Source organism: Terrapene carolina, unplaced genomic scaffold, assembly GCF_002925995.2.
Source record: "Terrapene carolina triunguis isolate 2854851 unplaced genomic scaffold, T_m_triunguis-2.0 Scaffold192, whole genome shotgun sequence".
In the NCBI taxonomy this organism is placed as follows: Eukaryota; Metazoa; Chordata; order Testudines; family Emydidae; genus Terrapene; species Terrapene triunguis.
The window spans coordinates 16010137-16032377 of NW_020664543.1; the positions used below are offsets into that span (position 1 = coordinate 16010137).

The 22241-nt window shown below is 45.9% G+C and overlaps 1 protein-coding gene across 1 annotated transcript in view; it reads right to left on the reverse strand.

The window, feature by feature from the left end:
• Window positions 1-20930, reverse strand: part of PRPSAP1 (phosphoribosyl pyrophosphate synthetase associated protein 1) — a 43235-nt gene extending 22305 nt beyond the window's left edge. Inside the window, exons 1-3 of the mRNA XM_024206741.3 lie at window positions 18834-20930; window positions 7085-7137; window positions 4691-4757 (exon numbers count right to left, since the gene is read on the reverse strand). Coding sequence (XP_024062509.1) covers window positions 4691-4757; window positions 7085-7137; window positions 18834-18997 — 284 coding nt within the window. The 5' untranslated portion in view covers window positions 18998-20930. The remainder of the gene's footprint in view (window positions 1-4690; window positions 4758-7084; window positions 7138-18833) is intronic.
• Window positions 20931-22241: the final 1311 nt, after the last annotated feature.

Sequence of the window (22241 nt, forward strand, 5' to 3'; positions counted from 1 at the left end):
CGCGCTGCCCCTTCTCCTTGAGACCCCACTTCTGTGCTGCCCCTTACCCCCGGTCCCCAACGTCAAGCTGCCTCTTCCCTGCAAGACCCCGCCCCCCCACTTGCTCCCTCCTCTCCCCCTCGCTAGCCCTTGTGAGACAGCTTGCTACTGTGGATACAGGTAAAAGACGGCTAGCGGATTGTGGGTTGATCCTGGCGGATGCGGCTCCAGATTTTTGTATCTGCGCAGGGCTCTACTCATGAAGTTCTGTCTTCCACAAGTCTATTGCAGCTCCACAGAAGCCACTGCAGGCATCTCAGGCTACTGATTACTGCCCTTCATCCAGTCACAGCATTCTGACCACACTGAGTTCCACTTTCCCCCTGAACACCAGGGTACCGTCCCTGAGAGCACGGAGACCAAGAGTTGTCAAAGTGACATTCCATTCAACTTCTGATTTGCTTCTTGCTTGTCAAGTGTTATACAACTAACTAGTCCCATTTCTTTATCTCCATTACTTCCCCTGTCCTCTGGAAATGAACCTCTATTTGTGGTTCTTCGTGAACATTCTGAGTATTTGTTAGCCTGCTGGCTCCATCAGCCTGCATATACAATGGTACTTAGACACAAGAAAGCTTTGTTTGCGATGAAACACCCAGCCAAGAATTATATAAAACAACCCCCTGCCTCTCAGAAAGGCAAACTAACAAAGAACCATTTATTTCCTTCAGTGGCATAGCCATGTCAGTGGGGCTGGGAGGTGAGAGAAAGATGCTATCGGTGTTACATTTTTGGCTTTAAAAAACAAAAACAAAACCCATGTTTAAAGGTCACTTTGGAACTTTATGTTTTATACCACCTTCTCTTGAATTATACTCTTACATCACAGGGGGAAAAAAAAAACAGATGAGGGTTGAGTACCACTGATTTTGAAGGCTTCCGTGACAGTGGCTAGGTTCTCCTTTTCAGGAAACCACCCCATATATGACAAACAGAACAGAACTGAGGAAGGAGAAGAGAAACTACTGTGGTGGGTAAACAATTTAGTAGATTGCACAAAAGCAATAAACTCATTTACGTGGCTTGTCACCTTTGCCTCCTTATGTCTATGCCATCCCTCCTTTCTGGAGGAAGTACTGCACTACTACTCATTCCCTAAGGGCCTGCACCAAAGTTGTTCAACAAACTGTATTACCCCTGGATTTTTTGATTATCACCATGAATCATATTTACGCACTCAGCTCTTACGCCTTAGCCTATATACCTCCTCCTGAATGGCCTCTGCATCTAAACAGTTTCCCTGTTTACAGTATATTTTATCTTTCACCATTACTCCTGCAGTCTGGAGCCTTTGCGATTTTCCAACCTTTCCTTGTGAAATTCACGAAGTTATTTATTCTAGCGGTTTGTGATGGGGTGTCCATCCCACACAAGGCCTGATGGGGATAAGGTGGGTCAACTAACTGCATAGGCTGCACTGGGAGGAGGAGCCAGGGAGCGATAAAGAGGACGTTCAGCTGCACAGGAACAAGAGGGCCTGTATAAAGCCCAATAGCGGAGAGTAAAAGGGGGCTGCAGAGAGAGAGGGTGCAGTCACTCAGGGTAAAAGAAGGCAAAGTAGGAAGCAGCCCTGGGATACAGCAGCAAGGCTTAAGATTACAACAAGCAGTCGAGGTCTGTGCAGAGTCCCTAGGCTGAAATGCAGTGTAGACGGCGGGCCTGGCTTCCCTTGCCAGACACTGGAGAAGTGGCACCATTAAGGGGCAGTGAAAGGGAAGACTGTCTGGGACAGTGGATCTCAAGAGACTTTGAGAACGCAGCCTGCCCTGGAAGGGAAAACTACAGGGACCTGGCCAGCGAGCCAAGCCACGAAGCGGGACAAGTTGTGTCCCAAAACACAGAGTGACAGAGTACAACTGCAGAAAGGGGTGTCAGCCTGGCAGAGCTAATCCCCAGATGCAGCCAGAAGGAGGCGCTCCAAAAGGTGGGTAGAGCACCCAGTGACATGGTTAAACAACTAGCTCAACAGAACAGTAATTCTACTATGCAACATTTAACAACACTCCTGGAGCCTGGCAGCTCATTCCATTCACACCCCACTACCTTCACCTTAGCTTCTGGTGTATCAATTTACTATCAGCTCTTCCATCTTTATTACTTACAGCATGATTACATAGTATTTGAACAATATTTCAATATCAAGTTTTGTGCTGCTGAGGAGTCTGTCAAGATGGGAAGTTGCTAAACAATAATCCATTCACTTCCTCTCCTCACACTCCTGCTTGGTGGACTTAAAATCTACTGCAGAATGGAGACAACCTTCAGCTTGTCCTCTCTAAGCAACGCAGCGAAGCACACATGAAGCTGAAGAATAAAGAACCCTGTCTGCATCACAGAGGCTGCTCATTTGGAGGACAAGTCCTTTCAACACTCATTCAAAGATAAAAGAGCAGAGATTTTTTAGACTGGAATGATCAAGTCAGGTCTGGGGAAGGGCAAAATTCTTGACAAGTTGACAACAATTAGTGAGACATTTGTGTTTTCTCCTAAGTTACTGCCTGCTCAAATTTTGAGTTGTCATTTCCCCGATTAAAATCCCTCATCTGTCTCAGTTTTACATAAGCAGCAGTGTTTGCCCAAACACCCCCATTCTATTAGCAGGTTTTGATCCTGCTGGGGAAAAATAGTGGGTCTGGTTAATCAATCGGGGAGGAGACTCATTTCCTCACCTGTAGGTAAGTGATGCGAGAATGGCTTTTCTGGGAATAGACTAGCTAAGGTATAGGCTGAATAGTTTTGAGAAAGAAACCCTCAGAGCAGCCAGCCCTGGGGAAAAGATTCAAGCTGATCTTATGTTGTCATTGATATTTTTATTAATGAAGCCAAGCCTTAGGAAGGGGATGATTTGGACTTGTTTAGTATATGGACTGTGTTTGCAGAGCAGACTGGAAAAGGCTTCTGCTCATAAGATGTTCCACCATCAATTTGTTCTTGAGTGCTGGTGAGCAATGCAACAACAGAATGTGCAACTTGGGGCAAAGCCCTGAAAGCACATGAGTTTTTTCACTTTGCTCACCAATAACAATGCAATATTCACCTCTGGTAATTTTGCATCTTTAAGAATAGTATGAGACCTAACTTCAACTACTTTTTTTTTTTTTTTTTTAAATACTCCAGCACTGATTTTCACTGACTGCACTAATCACTTGGCAAGAAACCAGCAATGAGTGCACACCTTCAAACTCAGCTCTTTGCCTTCGCTGACACTTCATCTATCCACCTATTCTACCGGAATCAAGCAAGATTCTCAGGGTAGTGGATGGTTTTCTCAGCCCATCATGACTTTCAGTATTTCTTTGCCCTCCTAACCCAAAGCCAGTATAGTCCAACCTAGAAAACAAGTAGACCCACCTGAAGAGGAATGCCCTAAAGCACAGATGGGCAAACTTTTTGGTCCAAGGGCCACATCTGGGTATGGAAACTGTATGGAAGGCCATAAATGCTCACAAAATTGGGGATTGGGGTGTGGGAGGGGTTTAGGGCACGGGCTGGGGGTGCAGGCTCTGGGGTGGGGCCAGAAACGAGGAGTTCAGTGTGCGGGAGGGAGCTCTGGGCTGGGGCAGGGAGTTGGGGTGCGGGGGGGGGTAAGGGCTCCGGCTGGCAGTGTGGGCTCTGGGGTGCAGGAGGGTGAGATCGAGGGGTTCGGAGGGCAGGAGGGGGATCAGGGCTAGGGCAGGGGGTTGGGGCGCTGGAGGGGGTAAGGGGTGCAGGCTCCAGGCAGCGCTTACCTCAAGCAGCTCCAGGAAGCAGTGGCATGTCCCCACACCGGCTCCTACACGGAGGCGTAGCCAGGCGGCTCTGTGCGCTGCCCCATCCGCAGGCGCCGCCCCTGCAGCTCCCATCGGCTGCCAATGGGAGCTGCAGGGGCGGTGCTTGGGGCGGGGGCAGCGTGCGGAGCCCCCTGGCTGCCCCTATGCATAGGAGCCAGAATGGGGACATGCTGCTGCTTCTGGGAGCCGTGCGGAGCAGGGGCAAGCCCTGAACCCCACTCTCCGGCAGGAGCTCGAGGGCCGGTTTAAATCGTCCGAAGGGCCGGATGCAGCCTCCGGGCCGTAGTTTGCCCACCCCTACCCTAAGGCCTACCCAAGAGCCAGAATGGAATGGTACAATGTTGTGGAAGCACAGGAAGCAGTCAGAGCTTCAACATTAATTCAGTTTCACATCATTACAATCAAAGGAAAGGAAAGAGTAATTCAACCTGTAATGAAAGCAACAGCCCCTATTGTTGCTAGCTCTGCTGCTTGGTAATTGGAAGGCAGAGGAAATTACACATCCTGAAATGGAAGTGCCAATCAAAATCACTGAGCAAGAGAGTCTGCAAGGACAACATAGCACAGAACAGACAAGTTTTCATTCACAGCCATCAGTTTTATTTGTTGTTGCTTGAAGTGGCACACTTAGCCTATCCGATGAAAAGCTTCTCAGCTGATTGTGGTACAATCAACTGATCCACTGGGAATTTTGACAGCGAAACACCACCCTCCCAACAGAAATGGACATCAAGGCAGCAGCACTGGTAAAAACACACTATTATTGTAAGCAAGTAGATACGAAACCTCAGAACAAATCTACTGAGCTGGACATTCAAAGCACACTCCAGTGGACGGGATCCTCATGATCACAGATTTAAATTAAGCCAGAAAGGACCTACCTGGGTATTGTCTGTATAATGAAGATATCATGGCCCCGGACAGATTCTTTTATTTCAACTCTTGTTTCTGAAGATGACAGAAAAATAGTCAGCACTAAGCTGCTGCTTGGGAATGAAGCAGATAACGCAGCACATTAATAGCAACTTTTTCCAGCAGGTCAGGAATAAGGGCCAGATAAAGCAATGGAGTTTTAAAACCCACCCAATCTACACAGAGAAAATTTACATATCAGATCATAAAACAAGTGAGCCGGCTGGATTTTCCACAAGGCTGCTCTCGGGAACCAAGGAGTTTGCATGATGTAGCATTGAGATATTTGTAGTTACAATGGGATGTAATAAACAGAGGGAGAATTAGGCTGAACTGCAATAACTTTACATGGGGGGAGGCAGAGAACTACTCAACTCCTACAGGTTGTTTTACCTCCAAGGAAGCATAAAGCTGTCCGGAGGTTTTCTATTTCCTTTCTCTTGCTGATGACAGCTGTCAACACCACACTCAGTGAACAAAGAAATATCAAACATGTAACAGCCTATAGCATTTTATGAACAGGGGAATAAGCCCTTCTATATCTTAGGGAGAGGTCAGCACTGTGCTTACAGGCTAGTACACAATAAAATGCAGTACAGAATTCAAAGCATCTTTTGTTTTGCTTTTGAAGTAAGCAGACACTCTCCCCCATTTGGAGAGAGAGAGTTTCAGGTCAGAAATCAAAGTCTCCACTTAAACCATCTCTCCCTCGCCACTCAAATTTCAAGTTACAATAAGCCAACTAGTGAACCAGCTCTGCAAGCCAGAACAATACTACTAGCGTAGGAAGACTTTTCAAGCACTCTTTTTCCATACATTCATGATAAAATAAAAGGCTAAGTTGGTGGGAAGGGGAGAGAAAGATGGGGCAGGTTTAGCACGTTGTGAAATTCAAAGTCCAATTATTTGGGCAATTGTGACAACTTAAAGGGATTTAGCTCAAAGAGATAATGATTTGCTGTGCAGTGATGAAGGATGAATCTGTACCCTGAAGCAAATGTCCCAATTTAAAGGTTATATCACAGTAAACTCAAAAGACAGCGAGCATGAGCCAAGACTCATGCAGAAAGAGTCACTCAATCAGTCACCATAAGTTACAATGGCAGTCTGCACAGATTGAAGAGCAAAACCTGAAAGCACAAGGAGTTATGGATGATGCTCTATAACTGTATAAGGGCAGCAACTGAAATCCCAATAGCTTAAAATATCCGTATTTTGACTGCTCAGGACTGAATCAGCACCCAGTGACGATAACCTCTTCTTGGGGTGTTTCAATGCAAAACTGGCTGAATGTTCCTCACTGTTGTGGCAAATAAGCAAGCCAACAGATATACTGCAAGGTCTTATTGCTGACATATAAAACATTTATTGTCCTAGGACTGGAGGTACTTATAACAGTGCACATCATTCTATGTACCACAAGGCAACTGAGGTCAGCTGGGTGGTCCTTGCTCCATTTCAATCTGGTTTGGGCCTGGCTCCCTAACAGATAAGGAATTCTTCAGATGGGATCCTTTTCGTAACTGTCCATCAGAGTCCCTCGCCAGTTTAGAAACTCATTGTATAGACTTCCACTTCAATCATTCCTCCTGTTTCTACTTACTCCTCTGTACAAAAATGGCAGTGGAGAATTGAAATGCTAAATTGCAGCTAGGCCACTGAGCTCTTTTTTGGGGCTAATAAACACATTTGTTTCAACAAAGCCCTCAGATGGTTGAAGACAGGTGCCCAAATACATTTAAATAAGAGATAAAGTTGAGCAGGGTTCAAAAAAGAACTAGATAATTCATGGAGGATAGGTCCATCGATGACTATTAGTCAGGATGGACAGGGATGCAAAACCATGCTCTAAAGTGTTCCTAGTGCCTAGCCTCTATTTGCCAGAAGCTGGGAATGGGCGACAGGGGATGGACCACTTGATGATTACCTGTTCTGTTCATTCCCTCTGAATCACCTGGCATTGGCCACTGTGGGAAGACAGGATACTGGGCTAAATGGACCATTGATCTCACCCAGTATGGCCATTCATATGCAACTTCTAGGGCCCTCTTTGAGTAACTCTTTGAATTTGCATTCTCTCTAGACTGAGGACAGCACTGGTAGAGAGATCACCCAGTCTTTTATAGATGGGGAAACTGAGGCATGGACCAATTTATTGACTTGCCTAAGGTCATACAGGAAGTTTAGCAGAGGCAGGAATAGGAATGATCTCCTGACTTAAAAATACAAGATTGTCCTTTTCCCTATAATGTTTCTCTGTTACCTGGTCCCTTATTACACAAGTTTGGTTAGCAGATTTACCACTAGTTAATTTCTAAATGTAATAGTGAGACAGGCTTGCAAGCACAGTAACACTGACTCACCTCCATTGGTTTCCTGGTACACCGCAGATTTTCCCAACTCAACACCAAGACGCCTGATAAAAAGGGGGAGGAGAGGGTTAAAAATAGATTAAATTGGTTTGTTTTCTAAAGCATTGATGTTCTGAGGTATTAAATGGCTCACCACATGAAGTTTAGCCTTATACAACATAGTATCAAATAAAAATTACAGCATGTGTAAATCATTTATCAAATTACCAAATGGAGAATTTAGTAAAAAAAATGCAAGCTGCAATGTTCAATTTAAGACATTCATTTTAAAAGCCATGTGTATTAAATGTGACTCTCAAAGCTCTTTACTTGTGAAGGTATTAAAAAAGGCCATACAAATTATCTAGTCTCTTCATGAATGCTACCATCATTCCCCTGCCAAGTTACTTGTTTACTTTAATGTTATAAACAGTATGGTAGGAGGCAAAAGCAGAGCTGGGGCAGACTGTTTGACTGCAGATTAATGATATAGCAAGAATAGTCTTTTCAGATTTATCAGATGCTATATCTCCAATGGTACAGAATGAAGTGTACTCTCAGCCAGAAAATACACATTTTAAAATGAAATGGGATAGAACCCAAATGACTGCAAGAGTCTTGTACACATTCCTTATTACTGACCTAGTATACCTGCCCCAACTGCACATAAGATTAATACCCACACTGGCGTCTACGAAAAAACCCAGAGCTAGGAGATTTCAATCTCAGAATAGAACTGTACATTGAGTTTGTGTGCTTCTTCGCAACACATTAACACACTTTTAAAAATTCACCCCACTGACCCATCTTCCCTTGCCATCCTTCCAGGGTCCCACTCACCTGTTTGGATTGGTTTCATTTTCAAATAAAGTTTTCTGATTTTTCAGATTACTTTTTACATTTTTCTGATGTCAGAAATACATAAAACTAAAACCGTCCATTAGCAAGAAGTCAATTAAAGGCATCTATTTTTTATGTACAGATACACAGAATACAAAACATAACTGTTAGAATTCTACCTACTGTTATATACTAAAGATCCTTTTAACAAGCCTCTTAGGGGTATGCTGACACTGCAGTAAAAGACCTGTGGCTGGCCTGGGCCAGCTGGCTCAGGCTGTGGGGCTATAAAACTGGAGTGTAGATGTTTGGGCTTGGGCTGGAGCCCAGGCCCTGGCACCCTCCCCGTCAGTGTCTTAGAACCTGGGCTCCAGCCCAAACTCAAATGTCTACACTGCAATTTTACAGCCTCACAGCCCAAGACAGCTAACCCAAACCAGCAGCAGCTGTGTGGAAGGTTTTTACTGCAGTGTAGAAGGACTCCATTATTTTATGAAGTAGGTTTCATTACATTGTGTGCGTATTTAACATATTTCCAAATTAATTTGCTGTATTAAAAATTTAACTATACTAGAAGATAATTTGTTTAAAAGATATCTGATTACAGGTATAATTCATCTAGAATGCTCAGCTAAGGGCTTGGCTACACTCGAAACTTCAAAGCGCTGCCGCGGGAGCGCTTTGAAGTGCGAGTTTGGTCACGGCGCCAGCGCTGGGAAAGAGCTCTCCCAGCGCTGCAGGTACTCCACCTCCCCGAGGGGATTAGCTTACAGCTGGGGCACTGTTTACACTGGCGCTTTACAGCGCTGTAACTTGCTGAGCTCAGGGGGGTGTTTTTTCACACCCCTGAGCAAGAAAGTTGCAGCGCTGTAAAGCACCAGTGTAGCCAAGGCCTAAGATATCTCAATGACATGTAGATGCTCTCTCTATTCTGCACAAGTGTGTGTTTCAGCTCAGCTGAGTCACAGGGTAGTTAGATTGAGCCCCGAATATTCATGGCCTTTTCAGGCTTTTCAATGAAAAGGATTATTCACTGAATTACCAGTTGTAGTTTTGTGTCTAGTAAATACATTCTTTTAACACACAGGTTTTCCTGTTAGTTTCATGGATTTTTGCATAAATACTGCAGTTAGGAAACAAACCTCAAAATAAAGCTTATTTTTGAGAACAAAATTATCTTCATGCTTGTGTCACAAGCCTGTTCTAGCCACAATTTTTATTGCCAATGGCCTACAGCCAAAAAAAAAGATACCATAATTAGCTGTGTAGGATGAGGGGGTGGTGGTGAAGTGCAGTGATGGTGCAGACATTCATTTATAAGGTGCTCAAGTGTCTAAAAATGGCTTCGTCTTCAAAAGATCACATATAGCCAGAGATGTACTGAAAAGGAGCTGGTGGCTAGGATACTGTGGTTTTCGCCTACTCTGTGGGTTTTATTTGGATTTTGAACTGCCACCTGCATTGGACACAAGGGAATTCTATTTACTGTCTCATTTGAAGGACAACACTAGGTGGTACTATCGGTCTGTGGTATTATTAAAGGGTAGGAAAGGAAGGTGAATGTCTCCAGTTTTTATTACTGTCCGGGGTCCACATGTATTGCTATTATATTGCTTTTCAACCATGCATATTGAAGTACTTTACAAAGGAAGATATCCCTTATCCCTATTTTACAGATTGGGAAACTGAGGCAGAGAGTTTAAGTAACTTTCCCATTGCACTCTTAGTATTAGTCAGCAGCAGAACCAGGAACAGAATCCAGAGATGAATCCCAGTTCTGTGTCCTGTCCAGTGGAGCATGCTAACTGCTTAAGAGTGCAGGCAGACAAGACATGGGTCCTAACTCCTAACGAAAGGGATACAGCAGCCTGCAGTGACCTAGCAAAGTTTGTCACCCAATAACAAGGTAGCTCCCTTCTAAGTATCACTGCTTCAACCTAAAGCCGTCAGCTTGCTATGCACAGCCAAGCTCTGATAAACCTGAATGGAGAGCTGTCAGGCTGTCTCAGCAAATGCAAGTCCTTCAGTTGAAAGACCTATAGAGCATTAGCTTCCATTTTGTAGCCTGATGGGATTCTGCAGCCCTCCTGACGACAAAGCCTGAAACTTAAAACCATGGAGGTTTGGCCTGCTACTGAGAGATTCAACTCAAAATCTAGAGAACAAAAAAAAAAAAAAAAAAAAAAAACAAACCCAAAAAACCCAAAGCATTGGAAAAAAGATGCAAGCTCTTTCTTCCATGAGTGCACAGAAATTCACACAACCATTTTTTGGAGATGCATGAATTCTGACTTCACAAACAGGCAATTTATTCTACTTTCTCCATTTGGAAAAGGTGTTCTGCTAAAGAGACTGTCACCCAGACACCTGTAGCCAACCACTGATCTAAGGATAGTGAGCAATATAAGCATACGGGAAGCCTTTAAAATACTTTAGCTGGAAAGATCTTAGCAAAATGCCATTTGGAAAGTGGCAGATTCAACACTGCATAGTGTAAGAGAAATAAAGAGAAGGTTTGCCATGCTTTGAGAGGTTGCACTGGCAAGAGCCCAGTTACACAGAACAGGAAACAAGAGCCTGTTGCTTCAGAATTAATAGAGTAGACGATGCAAGCTAAGTTCTGTGCTGCTGAAATAAGAGGCTAAAAGAAGGCAAGTTAGCTCCCTGAACTGGTGCAGCCTGGGTTTAGCCAACAGGACAAGAGAAAGTAAAAGTATTGAGAACACACTTGTGGATACTGGGATACTGTCATCAGCCCACAAACCCTACCTAAAGCATTGACCGCTGGGAAACACTGGAGAAGGCAAGAGTTGCATTTCAAGTTACCTTTTTTTAAATACATAGACTATTATTTGTACAGCTTTTTCTCAGTAGACACACACCTGATCTGCAGTGATGGTGTACAGAGCCCACCAACCAATGGTTTCATAAAATCCAGGCAGTTCAGGCCTTTATTACTTAAACTGAGTTGATATAAAGTACTCTAAGGGCAGGTCTTCACTACCGGGGGGGTCGATTTAAGATACGCAAATTCAGCTACGCGAATAGTGTAGCTGAATTCGACGTATTGGAGCCGACTTACCCCACTGTGAGGACGGCGGCAAAATCGACCTCCGCGACTCCCAGTCGACAGCGCTTACTCCCACCTCCGCTGGTGGAGTAAGAGCGTCGATTCGGGGATCGATTGTCACGTCCTGACGAGACGCGATAATTCGATCCGAGAGATCGATTTCTACCCGCCGATTCAGGCGGGTAGTGTAGACCTAGCCTAAGTTGGCTTAAGTGTTTCTACACAAAGGAGTTATATTGATTTCGTAAAATCAGTTTCTGCACACTTGTGTAGCTAAAACCTCAGTCTTCAACTCTGTCCTAAAAGGATGCTGATAGAACCCTGATCTAGTCAAGGCTGTTATCAGTTGCTTGTTTACCCCTTAAAGGCAGAGGTGGGGCAAGGGCGATGTCAGACTCCCTCTGGAGAGGACTGAATTCCACAGAATTACTTACTATCATTTATGTCAACAGGAGGTTTGCACAAAGGTCCAGGGTAGAATATGGCCTTACGGAATAAACTTATAGTTAGAAAGACAAGGTGGGTGAGGCAGTATCTTTTATTGGACCAACTTGTGTTGGTGAGATAGACAAGTTTCTGAGCTTATACAGAGCTCTTCTTCAGGCCTGGGAAACATGCTCAGTGTCACAGCTAAATACAAAGTAGAACAGATTGTTTAGCATAAGTAAATAATACATTTTAAGGGACCATTCAAGGTGAAGTAGCCCATTAACACCCCTCCAGTCATAAGGGGGAAAAGCACCTGGAGGTGCAGGGTTGTTGAGGTCCCAGAGGCACGAGCATGAGCCTGAACATCTACACTTCAATTTTACAGTCCCCATAGCCCAAGTTAGCTGACACAAGACAGACATGGTGTTTAATTGCAGTGTAAGTGCTACAGTCAAGGCCCTGTTAACTCCATGCCAAGATGGTACCAAATCCCCCATCTACAATTTTGTGACAGCAACCCCTACTTTCAGTGGCAATGTGAATTTATTCCAATACTCTGGATTACCCTCCATTCTCATCTCATCCTCAACAGCTCATAATTGAAAATATTCATTGATGTAAAGTTATTATTTTCAAGAATGGGCTTCTTCGCTATGCTGTGCAGGTGGCCTGGCTCCATTTCCCAGGCATCAGCTCTCCCAGTGTTATCCAGGTTACCTGTCTCACAACCTTCCTCCTCAGTTGTGTCAGGGAAGCAAGAATCTTGTAGCATCAGCAGCTCACCTCTCTGGGTCCTTGCCTTGGCCGCTGCACTGTTCTCCAAGCAATTCAACTCATCAGCCTACAATTCTGGCTCCCCAATTCTTGGCTACAAGGTGAACCTCTGCTGCCTGGCTCCATGGAACAGTGCAGGGAGCATGCACTAATCCAGTTAACTCCACCTTGTGCTGGAAGATGGAGAACAGCTCCCAGAAGTGCAGACACACAAAACAAGATGTCAGATGCCTGGCTACAGCAAAATGGCAAATTCTGCAACAAAGACACTGATCTTTGTGGCACTGTAGGAAAATGTTGAATTCCACAGCCAAAGTATCATGGAGTCCATGGAGCCCTGACTGAGATAGAATGTGGCAGTTCACACCTCTCAGCTGATTCAGGCCTTTTCCAAACTCAGGCAGACACCACCACATTGGTTTATGCTAGGTTCACGTTTTGTTTTTAAAGTGAGAGCTGAGATTCTGGAGTACAACTCTGCAGCATGGAGTGAATTCCGCAGCACTGTAAAATACACCTTTCCCTTTCTTTCTAGATTATACTGAAGATATTTTAAACTGACAGCATGGTGGACTTCTGTCCACACATTTCCTACAACCTGTCATTTTTATTTGTCGAGTCCTACTTACAATTCAGATTTTAAACTCTTTCAGGTAGGGGTTTTATCTGTCTCCTGTGAAGCACCTTGCACAATTCTGTGCCCTATAAAACAGTAACAACTGAGAGAAGACAGTACAGCCTCTGCTTGATGGTACTTCATCTATATGACCAGGTAAAACAAAGATCCTTACCACAAGCAACAGGTTAGTTTGGGAGTTTTCTTCATTTTTTATAATTAGGTGTATAAAAAGACTCTTCACAGATGAGTTAGCATGGGGAGGATTATACCTTCTGCATTTGCTTCCTCCACTCTATGACAGACACACCAAATGCGCATGTAAATTATGTGGAGATAATTTTCCATTCAAGCCTCAATGTAAATCAGGATTTAACACTGAAATTAAAGAGAAAATGCTGTTTATATTTGCAGCTGAAACCTCCCAACGAGAATATAATTTCATCCTGACATTGTCCTCCTGGTGACAACACCTCTTCATTAGGCTCTACTCGGTGAGACACCAAAAAAGGCCACAGTTTGTTCAAAATTGCCTGGAGTGCTACGGATTGTAGACCATGCTTGGGCTGACTGAATGGGAGTGACTGTGCCCTATGACCAGGATAGCAGATGGCAAAGAAATCCATAGCCTGAGCATGAGCTGCCTCCTGTAAAACTTCTAAATACAGTCTACAGTCAGCCATTCTTTCTAGTGCAAGAGCAACCCTGCAACAAGTCGTCTGATTTCTCTTGATTTTGAATGGGTGAAAGGGGAAAGACAAACAGTAGATAGTTTTCCTACTATACACACACAGAGATTAGGTTTCATGTGATCAGCTCACATATCTGAGTAAGTCCTATTATCTCAAGGATACAAACCTGACTTTTCCCCTCACATAACTAGAGCCATGCAAATTCGCGGATATCTGCTTTATATCCGCAGATGCAGCTGTATTGTTTACCATCTTTGCGGATCGAATCCAATTTTTTTTTCATCCATGCAGGGCTCTAGCGCAGCAGTTCTTAATGGGGGGTCGTTTCAGGAGATCCTCCCGCAGTGCTCCAGCCCCACCCCTGCGCCAGGGCTCCAGGCTTATGCCCATGGTGCCCGGGGACCCCCTGAAACCACTGATGCCGGTTGAGAGCAGCAGTTCTCAAACTTCATTCCACCGCAACCCACTTCTGACAAAAAAAATTACTGCATGACCCCAAGAGAGGGGGGACCGAAGCCTGAGCCCACCCAAGCCCCACCACCCCAGGGCCAAAGCCCAAGGGCTTCAGCCCCAGGCAGGGGGCCTATAACGGCCCCGCCGCCCCGAGCAGTGGGGCTTGGGCTTTGGCCCCATGCCTCAGGCTTCAGCCCTGGGACCCAGCAAAATTAATGCCAGCCCTGGTGACCCCATTAAAACAGGGTTGTGACCCACTTTGGGGTCCCAACCCACAGTTCGAGAACCGCTGCTCTAGAGGGTGCTGGTGCGGATCCAAATTTTTGTATCCTCACAGGGTCTACACATATCTGCAGACTTGAAAGAAGCTAAGCACCTGCAACTTCCACTCGAATCATCAGAAGCTGCAGGTGCTCAGCACCTCTCAGGATGAAGCCTCGTGGGCATCATTTGTTCTAGTCAGGATGATAATCAAACAGTTGAACCATTAGCATATGTTATGCAGATTCTCCTTTGCCCCTTCCAGTCTATTACTCATGAGTGAAGTTCCCCTAATGTGTGAGAGAAAGCAAGCAGAGAAGCATTATGCAAAATAAATTCCTGTTTGGTAAGGCTACTAACTCCATCCAAGTCACCCAGAAACTCCCTCTCAAGGTGCCTCAAAACCCTATACTCCAGGCTGGGCAGTGACATTCCAGCAAAGAACAATGCTGCACTCATTTTACATTCTTTCCTGACACCACCTGCCATCCTTCAGTTATCAGTTCACCTCCTTTTGTCCTAGGGCACCAATGCAGTTTTATTCTCTGAGATTTGGTACCGTCCTGCAGTGAGTCTTTATGTTCTAGCATGAAGGAAAGTAGGTGCTGTTCCCCACTCCTTCTATTCCGGGACAAATAAAGACAGATGGTACACAGAGGCCAGGGAGCATGAAACTAGCAGCCCTGTGGATCTGTACTCTGATTCCCCCACATCATCCACTCTTTTGCTTTAGCCTTCTCCAAGAGACCCCTGCAAGGAGGGCTGGATACAGCTTTTTTCTGGAACCCAATAGTACTGCCTCCTTCAGCTAAAGAGAGTTGCTCACGAGCTAGGAGCACTTCTCTGGTTTAAAGGGGTTGTGTACAGGGCTCACTATGATCACACAAAGATCAGAACTCCCATTTTTAATCCTATCCTTATTAGTCCATTCTGTTTATGCTCACAATTTTCTTTCTGTCTTTAGATCCCCATCATTTTCCATACTTAGAGCCAAATGAATGCTTATCTATACACACACACACACCTGCAGTATGCACAGGGTTAATGGTAGTACCTCATTCCAGAACACACTGGCATTCTCATGCATTTGGTAGGCATTAGCAGTCTTCAACTCCTCCTCTCAGCTAAAAGAGTGATGAGTGGTACATAGCATTTGTATCCTCTGCATGAAATACTTTCTGCAATCAGAGAACAAGATCCAAGTGCATCTGTGGTGCTCCAATATTTAAATTGTTTTGTTGGTAGAGCAGATGTTACTACCTCTGAATGCAGTGCCCACTAGAGCTGCAATGGTCAAGGAACCATCTGTCTCTTACAAAAATTGCTATTTTCCAAAGGAGGCTTAAAATCAGGCTACACAGGTTCTCCTAGCTACAATGTGACACACAAGCCATCAGTCCAGGAAAGGGATTCTAAAAAAAAAAAAAACCCGAACCCAACAGTAAAAAAAACCCACAAGTTTATCTGAGATGCAGGAGAGTCTATAGGGTAGCTTTGGGGGTGGGGGGTGCAGAATTGTACTGCTGTAACTGAAGCGTCTTTGTTGTTTAAAAAGGAAGTTTTACAAGATATTAAGTCATTCATGATATAGCATATGCTTATCTCCAGCACTGTCAAACATAAGCCAATGAAAAGTTATGGAAATTCAAAGTTAAAGCTAAATCTGTCATTTACTCACTCATCATACATTAGCAATGTAGGTGTCAGTAGCAGAGGATCTTAAAACTCTAAACTTGCTATGTGTGCATAAAGTGGGTATTTGAACCTTGAGAGTTTCATTCTTGGGAGAATACAAAAGCCAGATGCTTAACATTTAATCTTTTGAAATATTCCGCACATTCTCTAAACTGCAAGAGAGAATAAAGTGGGTCTACTCGTGTACTTCCACTACTCTTAGTGAAAGAATAGAAACAGAGAACCTAAAGTTAATATTTGCAGGTTAAATACAGCTTAATTTGTAGTTTAGGTACTGAAATCCCCCAACAGATTCAAGGAATATTTCACCACATTTCCAAAGTTCACTTACCTCCCGCTTTTAACAGTTGCAATGTGCAGACTCCACACTCTTCCCAGCTGCTCCCCCCCACCCCCCAGTCCATTTAATTGCTGGCTCCCATTTAGTGTGATAATCCAGCATGATAATCAATTCTGCTGGGCTCATTCTCTGCACAAATGAAGAGTGACAGAGCTTGCATATGGGGAGTACATTTAAGTCACTCTTTCTTAATATTGCGTGTTGTTTTAAAGTTCTTTTAAATCTTATTCTAAAGGGTCTCACAAAAAAACTTTAAAGCAAACACACAATATTAGATGACAAACTCACCCTTATAAGCCTGCTCCAACCCTATTCAAAGGTGCAACTGACATCCCCAGTAGACTGCCTGCTGGGATATCACAGTGAGTGGGAAGCCAGTAGTCATGCATCTTTTGCAACCTGAAAAAACAAGGTAAATGTTATAAGTATGCTGAAGTGGTCCCACGACCTACTGGGGGAAGTCAGTACACAATACTTGCAAATTGCCTTTGAAAATTATTACTTAACTCCAGCAGGTCTTTGCCATTTCTAACTACTCTGAGCCTATTTCCTCCTAGGGTTACCTATATGTTTTGGGATTGTCACTTTAAACAATGAATGCATATAAGAATATTGACTTAATACCACCAATAGCTCAACCCTTGTAATTTAATACATTAGGCTGTAGGCACAAAAGAAGGGGACTTTTTTCCAAAATGTCACTGGAAGCCATCCAGTGGATTATGGTTATATATTCTCTGGGGGCAGCTATGTTCCTATATGCAAGGATGAAGTTCCAGACATCGTTAAATCTTCACATACATCTCTGCCTGATCAAATAAGATAGGAAAGCCGATGAAAGTGAACTTGGTAAGTATGTGCTACATACACAGTTATGCTTCCTGACCTTTGGAAGCCATAATCCTGCAAAGGTGAAAGGTCCTATATTATCCCCCACTACATCTTTCAGCGGAAGTTGAGTCATTTAAAAAAAAAAAAAAAAAGCCCAAAGAACTGGTGAACCGAGGTCAGATGCTTAATATTCAAATACTGAAGACTTTGGAAGCTGCTTCCTCACCCTAGAGGAGCTGTTTGCAGAATACCATGTTCAAGAGAGATTTTTAAGATAACAGAATAGGCGTAGGTAAAAGCACGATCCATTTGTTGCACTAAAATGAAGTTTGTAAGGATAAAAAAATATTCAAAACCTCTATACTCAGAATTGTATAGCTATGTGCTTGAGAATATTAGAAACAGCTTTGTGGAAAGAAAATTAAGCATTTCGCCTTTTTCTTTTAAAAAGATACACTCCACCCACAAATACACAAGCCAACATCTCCATCCATCCCTGGAACACCCAAGATCATTGACCCCAAACACACCACACATTCAGTTTAAAGGAGATTATTTGTGTTAAGTACAGGACAAGGTTTATTTAACAAGCTAGACAAGCCATTCAACTAGCCAAGCTGTCTCTGTCAGTACTCCAAGTTCACAGCACACCTGCATTTGCCAATATCTCTGTGTTATATATCCCCTAGAGATAAGCTGCCTCTGTGCATCAGTGAAGACACTATTACTGAAAAACAAGCACTGGGTCCCACCACCCAATTTTGAGTTGGTTATAAATTGTGGAATGGAACCTAAGAGTAAGTGGAGAAGAGACCAAAACCAATTTGATGATGACAGCTGCACCCTGCTCAACTTTAAACAAATGCCCACTCCTTAGGAAAGCCACTTTGATATCAGAAAGCTCCCACGCACTGTATCCTATTTAAAGCCAACTTAACTCAAAGCAAATGATAGAAAGAAGAAAAGTACAAATGTGTGTGTGTTACATTTTATAAACGAGTCATACTCAAAAGCACATTTTGTAGCTAGGTTTTGATAAGCTAAGTATCCCAGCAAACAGTACTTAAAAATATTTCTCCACTGAATCAAGACCAAATTCTGCCTAGGAAGTGGGCTTAAGGAACAAGCACACACCTGTCCTTAAACTTTTTTTTTTTTTTTGGTAGCATACATTGCCACCTCTTCCACTCCTCCTAAAAATTGGGTGTAGCTGACTTTTTATTAGCATACACTCCAGTGTCCTACTGGGTTTAGTAAAGAAATAGGAATGAGCTCAAAGCACGCTGCTCATTCTAGTAAATGCTGAAGCTTTCAAACAGCAAAATCATAATTATGCATCTGAAAAAAAGAATTCAGTAGATATTTTTTAAAAAGCATCCCCCAAACCAGTTACATACATCACTAATTTCAATTTAAGTCTACACAAAATTCTCAGTATTTCTCTGCTGCAGTCCAACCTTTGCAGCAGGGCGATAGGAACCTGAAAGTGAAATTAACTACAAGCAGTTAAACCAACTGGTCTACTTTCGTTATTTAAACTTAGTTGCCAACAGTCAGCATTAACAAGGAAAAGTAAATTCGATTTTTTTAAATGATTGCAGTTTTAATCATGTAAGGAGGTGTTAGTAACATAGTTAAGGAAGGGATTTTTTGTAGTATGATTTTTAACAGGATGTCCTTTTGAACTAATTTGAAGCAAGCCTCTCCCAACTAATGGCGAGCACAAGGGTAAAGAAACAAAGTTGAAATAAGAGACTTACTCTGTGATCGTCTTTGCCAGCTCGGTGCAGGCTGCTGTGGAATTCGCCGAGAAGACCCGGTAGCCACTTCTGGCTGCATTCATTGCCAAGGAATCATGCAAACCCCTTGGAGCTCGAAAGTGAGAAAAAACAGATTTGTAAGGCAACAACAGCTTTCTTGGCATCCTTTTCCACCTCTCAACCGCTATCACCGCCCCTTAGGGGGTGGGAGGGGAGATGGGTGAGCCCTCAGCAAGCGAGGATCTCCATAGCCCACTGCTACTGGCGTATAAAAGAAAGGGGAAAAATAAAATAAAAAAGCAGCAGTTGCAGCAGGCTCGGATGGCCACCTGGCAGTCTCCAAAGGGAGTTCAAAAAGGGACCAGTCAGCCCAGGATTAACTCTTTGTCCACCACCCCTACAAACCGCCACCTGTGGGAGAAGAAAGAATTCCTCCCTGAGCATACAGGGGCCGAACTCAGCACGCCCGGAGCAGCCGAAAGCTCGGCCTTTCGCTTCTAGTTTGGGTGGGCGGGCTGGAGCGGGGAGTCTATGGCTCAAACAAGACACGGGAGGGGGGAGAGGCGAAAACAGCCACCCGAGGGAGAGGCTGCAGCTCCCGGGGGTTGAAATCCAAGTTACGGGGGAAGAGCGGGAGAGGCTGCGTCCCCTGGGGCAAGCTCGGAGAAGCCGATGCAAGGGGGGGGGGGGGGGGCGGGGGGGGGAGGGAGCAAGTTTAAACACAGGGGCGGGGGGGAGAGAGAGAATCTCAGGCGAGACAGTTGAGGTGCCCCCCGGACAATAGAGGCCAAGGGACCTGGGGGGAGGGGGAGACGGCCCCAGGGAGCAGGGGACCCACAAACAGCCCCCCAAAAGCGTGGGCAGGAGAGAACAAGAGCCCCCCTCCCAGGATAAGAAAGGGGCAGAGTGGGGCTAAGAGGGGCAACGAGGTGAGGTGAGGCGCCGCTTAGGCAGCCAAGGGGGGGGGGGGCAATAGGGTGGCGGCCCCTAGGCCGGGGGCAGTAAGGGGAGGGTCCTAGGAAGAGCTGGGGGTAATACGGGGGAGGGGCCCCTAGGCTCGGGGCGGCTGCCGCGGGGCAGTCAGGCGAGTGAGTCCCTTTAAGATCAGGCTGGCAGGGTCCCCTCAGGCAGATCCGGCGCTGCTGCTGCTGCCGCCCCGCGAGCCCGTCCCGCCGCCGGCCGCAACCGCCTCGAGGATCACGTCCGACCCCGACTCACTGCGCGCGCTCGCTCGCCCACCCGCTCCCCCTCTCCGCCAACTTGCTGGCACGATCACCGAGCTGCCAGGCTAGAGCGCCGACCCACTTCGGCGGCCATTTTCTAATTAGACCTCCAGCCCTTCCTCCTCCCCCTTCCGCGCAGCCATCTTGAGTGAGGGCATTAAACTATTATCGATACCGATGGAGGTGGACCTCGGTTATCCTCCACCTGACCGGCCCCTAAGGAGGGGATAAGATAGGAAGAAACCTAGGCTGAGTTCTATCTCCGGGCGGCGCAGTTGGGGCTGTTTATTTCCCCGCCCTGTGGTTATGGCTTCGCTTCCCGGAGCCAAGATGGCCGCCGGGCTGGAGGCTCAACGGAAGGGAGGGAGCAGGCGCTCTGTAATCACGCTCACCGCAGCCTCTATGGTAGAGGGAGCGGGCTGTGGGAGAGGAGGCGGGGCCGGGTGGCCCAGGATGGGTGGAACCGTCTGCAGACTGTGCAGAGGCGCCCGTGAGGGGTTAGGGTAGCAGGGGAGGGGGACATTGCTGGGTCCCTGGTCTAAGTGCCCTGCTCTGCCTTAGGGTTCCTGGTCTCAGTGCCCTGCTGCCCTGGCTGGGGGCTTGCCTTGCAGCTAACACTGCCCACTGGCGGGACTGGCCTGAGACCCACCAAACTCATCACACACCCCACCAAAGAGCCGCCTGGCAGGGATGTACATGCCCTGGTCCTGCATTGGATTGGAACCAGCAACACTTAAGGGAGAGGACAGGCTCCTCATCCCACCCTCCATCCTCTTGCGAAACGTGCCAGCCCAGATCCCCTCCAGAAAATGTACTCCCACCTCGGTGATCGCTGTAAAGATCCACGCCCCCACCCTGTCGTGAGACTGAGCGACAAAAAATCTCCCAGGATGCCTGTAGCAGAAGGAAGAATGGCAGAAAATAAAACCCTGTACAAAGAGAATGTTCAACCTTGCACGAAAAGTATTGTGCAAGGCTTCCCTGACTTAACTAGTCCCATCCCCTTTGTTTTTAAAATTGTGTTTGTACTAGCTGCTCCCAGTTATAAACTGTCCCAAAGTTTCATTAACCCAGAGTCAAAGTTGCCAGGTGGTGTTTCATGCCCTTCCAGAACATCACGTTTAGCTACACTCAAACCTCTGAAAACCAGGACATGCAAAGTTAAAATACACACATCACCTCCACAATACAAACTGAACTCCCTGGAGCTGGCAGGGCCACTGAGAGATTCTATCTGTCAAGGTGCCCCCTCTGGGTATGTGAGCACCTCACAATCTTTGATCCAGTTGTCCTCACGTTGCCCCGTGAAATAGGGCAACGCTACTACCCCCCTTTTACAGATGGGGAATTGAGGCACAGAGAGACTCAGGTACACTGCAATGAAAACTTATGATGGGCTCATGCCAGCTGACTCGGGTTCCCAGGCTCTTTTGCTGCTCTGGGACTCCGGCCGGAGCGCTGGGTCGGGGCCACACCAAGCGGCTCAGCCCCGCTCCAGCCGAGGCACTGGATCGGGGCCGCACCATGCGGCTCCCGTAAGTTGTGGCTTGACCCCACTCCGGCTCCTACCCACTCCAATGGCCCCCTCCGGCACTCCAGTGGGAGCTGCAGGGGTGGTGCCTGCGGACGGGGCGGCGTGCAGAGCCACCTGGCCGCGCCTCTGTGTAGGAGCCGGAGATGGGACAGGCCACTGCTTCCGGGAGCCGCTTGAGGTAAGCGCTGCTTGGACCCTGCACCCCCTGAGCTTCTCCCCATGCCCCAACTCCCCTCCTGCTCTCCAAACTCCTCGATCCCAGCCTGGAGCACTCTCCTGCATCCCAAATTCCTCATCCCCAGCCCCACCCCATAGCCTGCACCCCAACCCCAATTTTGTGAGCATTCGTGGCCTGCCATACAATTTCTGTTCCCTGATGTGGTCCTCGGACCAAAAAGTTTGCCCACCCCTGCTCTAGCCCAAGCTGCAATTAAGCAGCCACTTAACCTGAGCTGCCATGCGCCAGTATTGAACGAGGGTCTCCCAATTCCTATACAAGGCCCCCAACCACTGGCCCATCCTTCCTCCATAGGCTCAGTAAGGGGGCTTGCCATAATAAGTAGACACAAGGAATGACTAAGAGAATGTTCCATTGTTTGTCCAGTGTTCTACAGCTCTGAATTCCAGCACTTACCTGCATGTGTGTTCCGA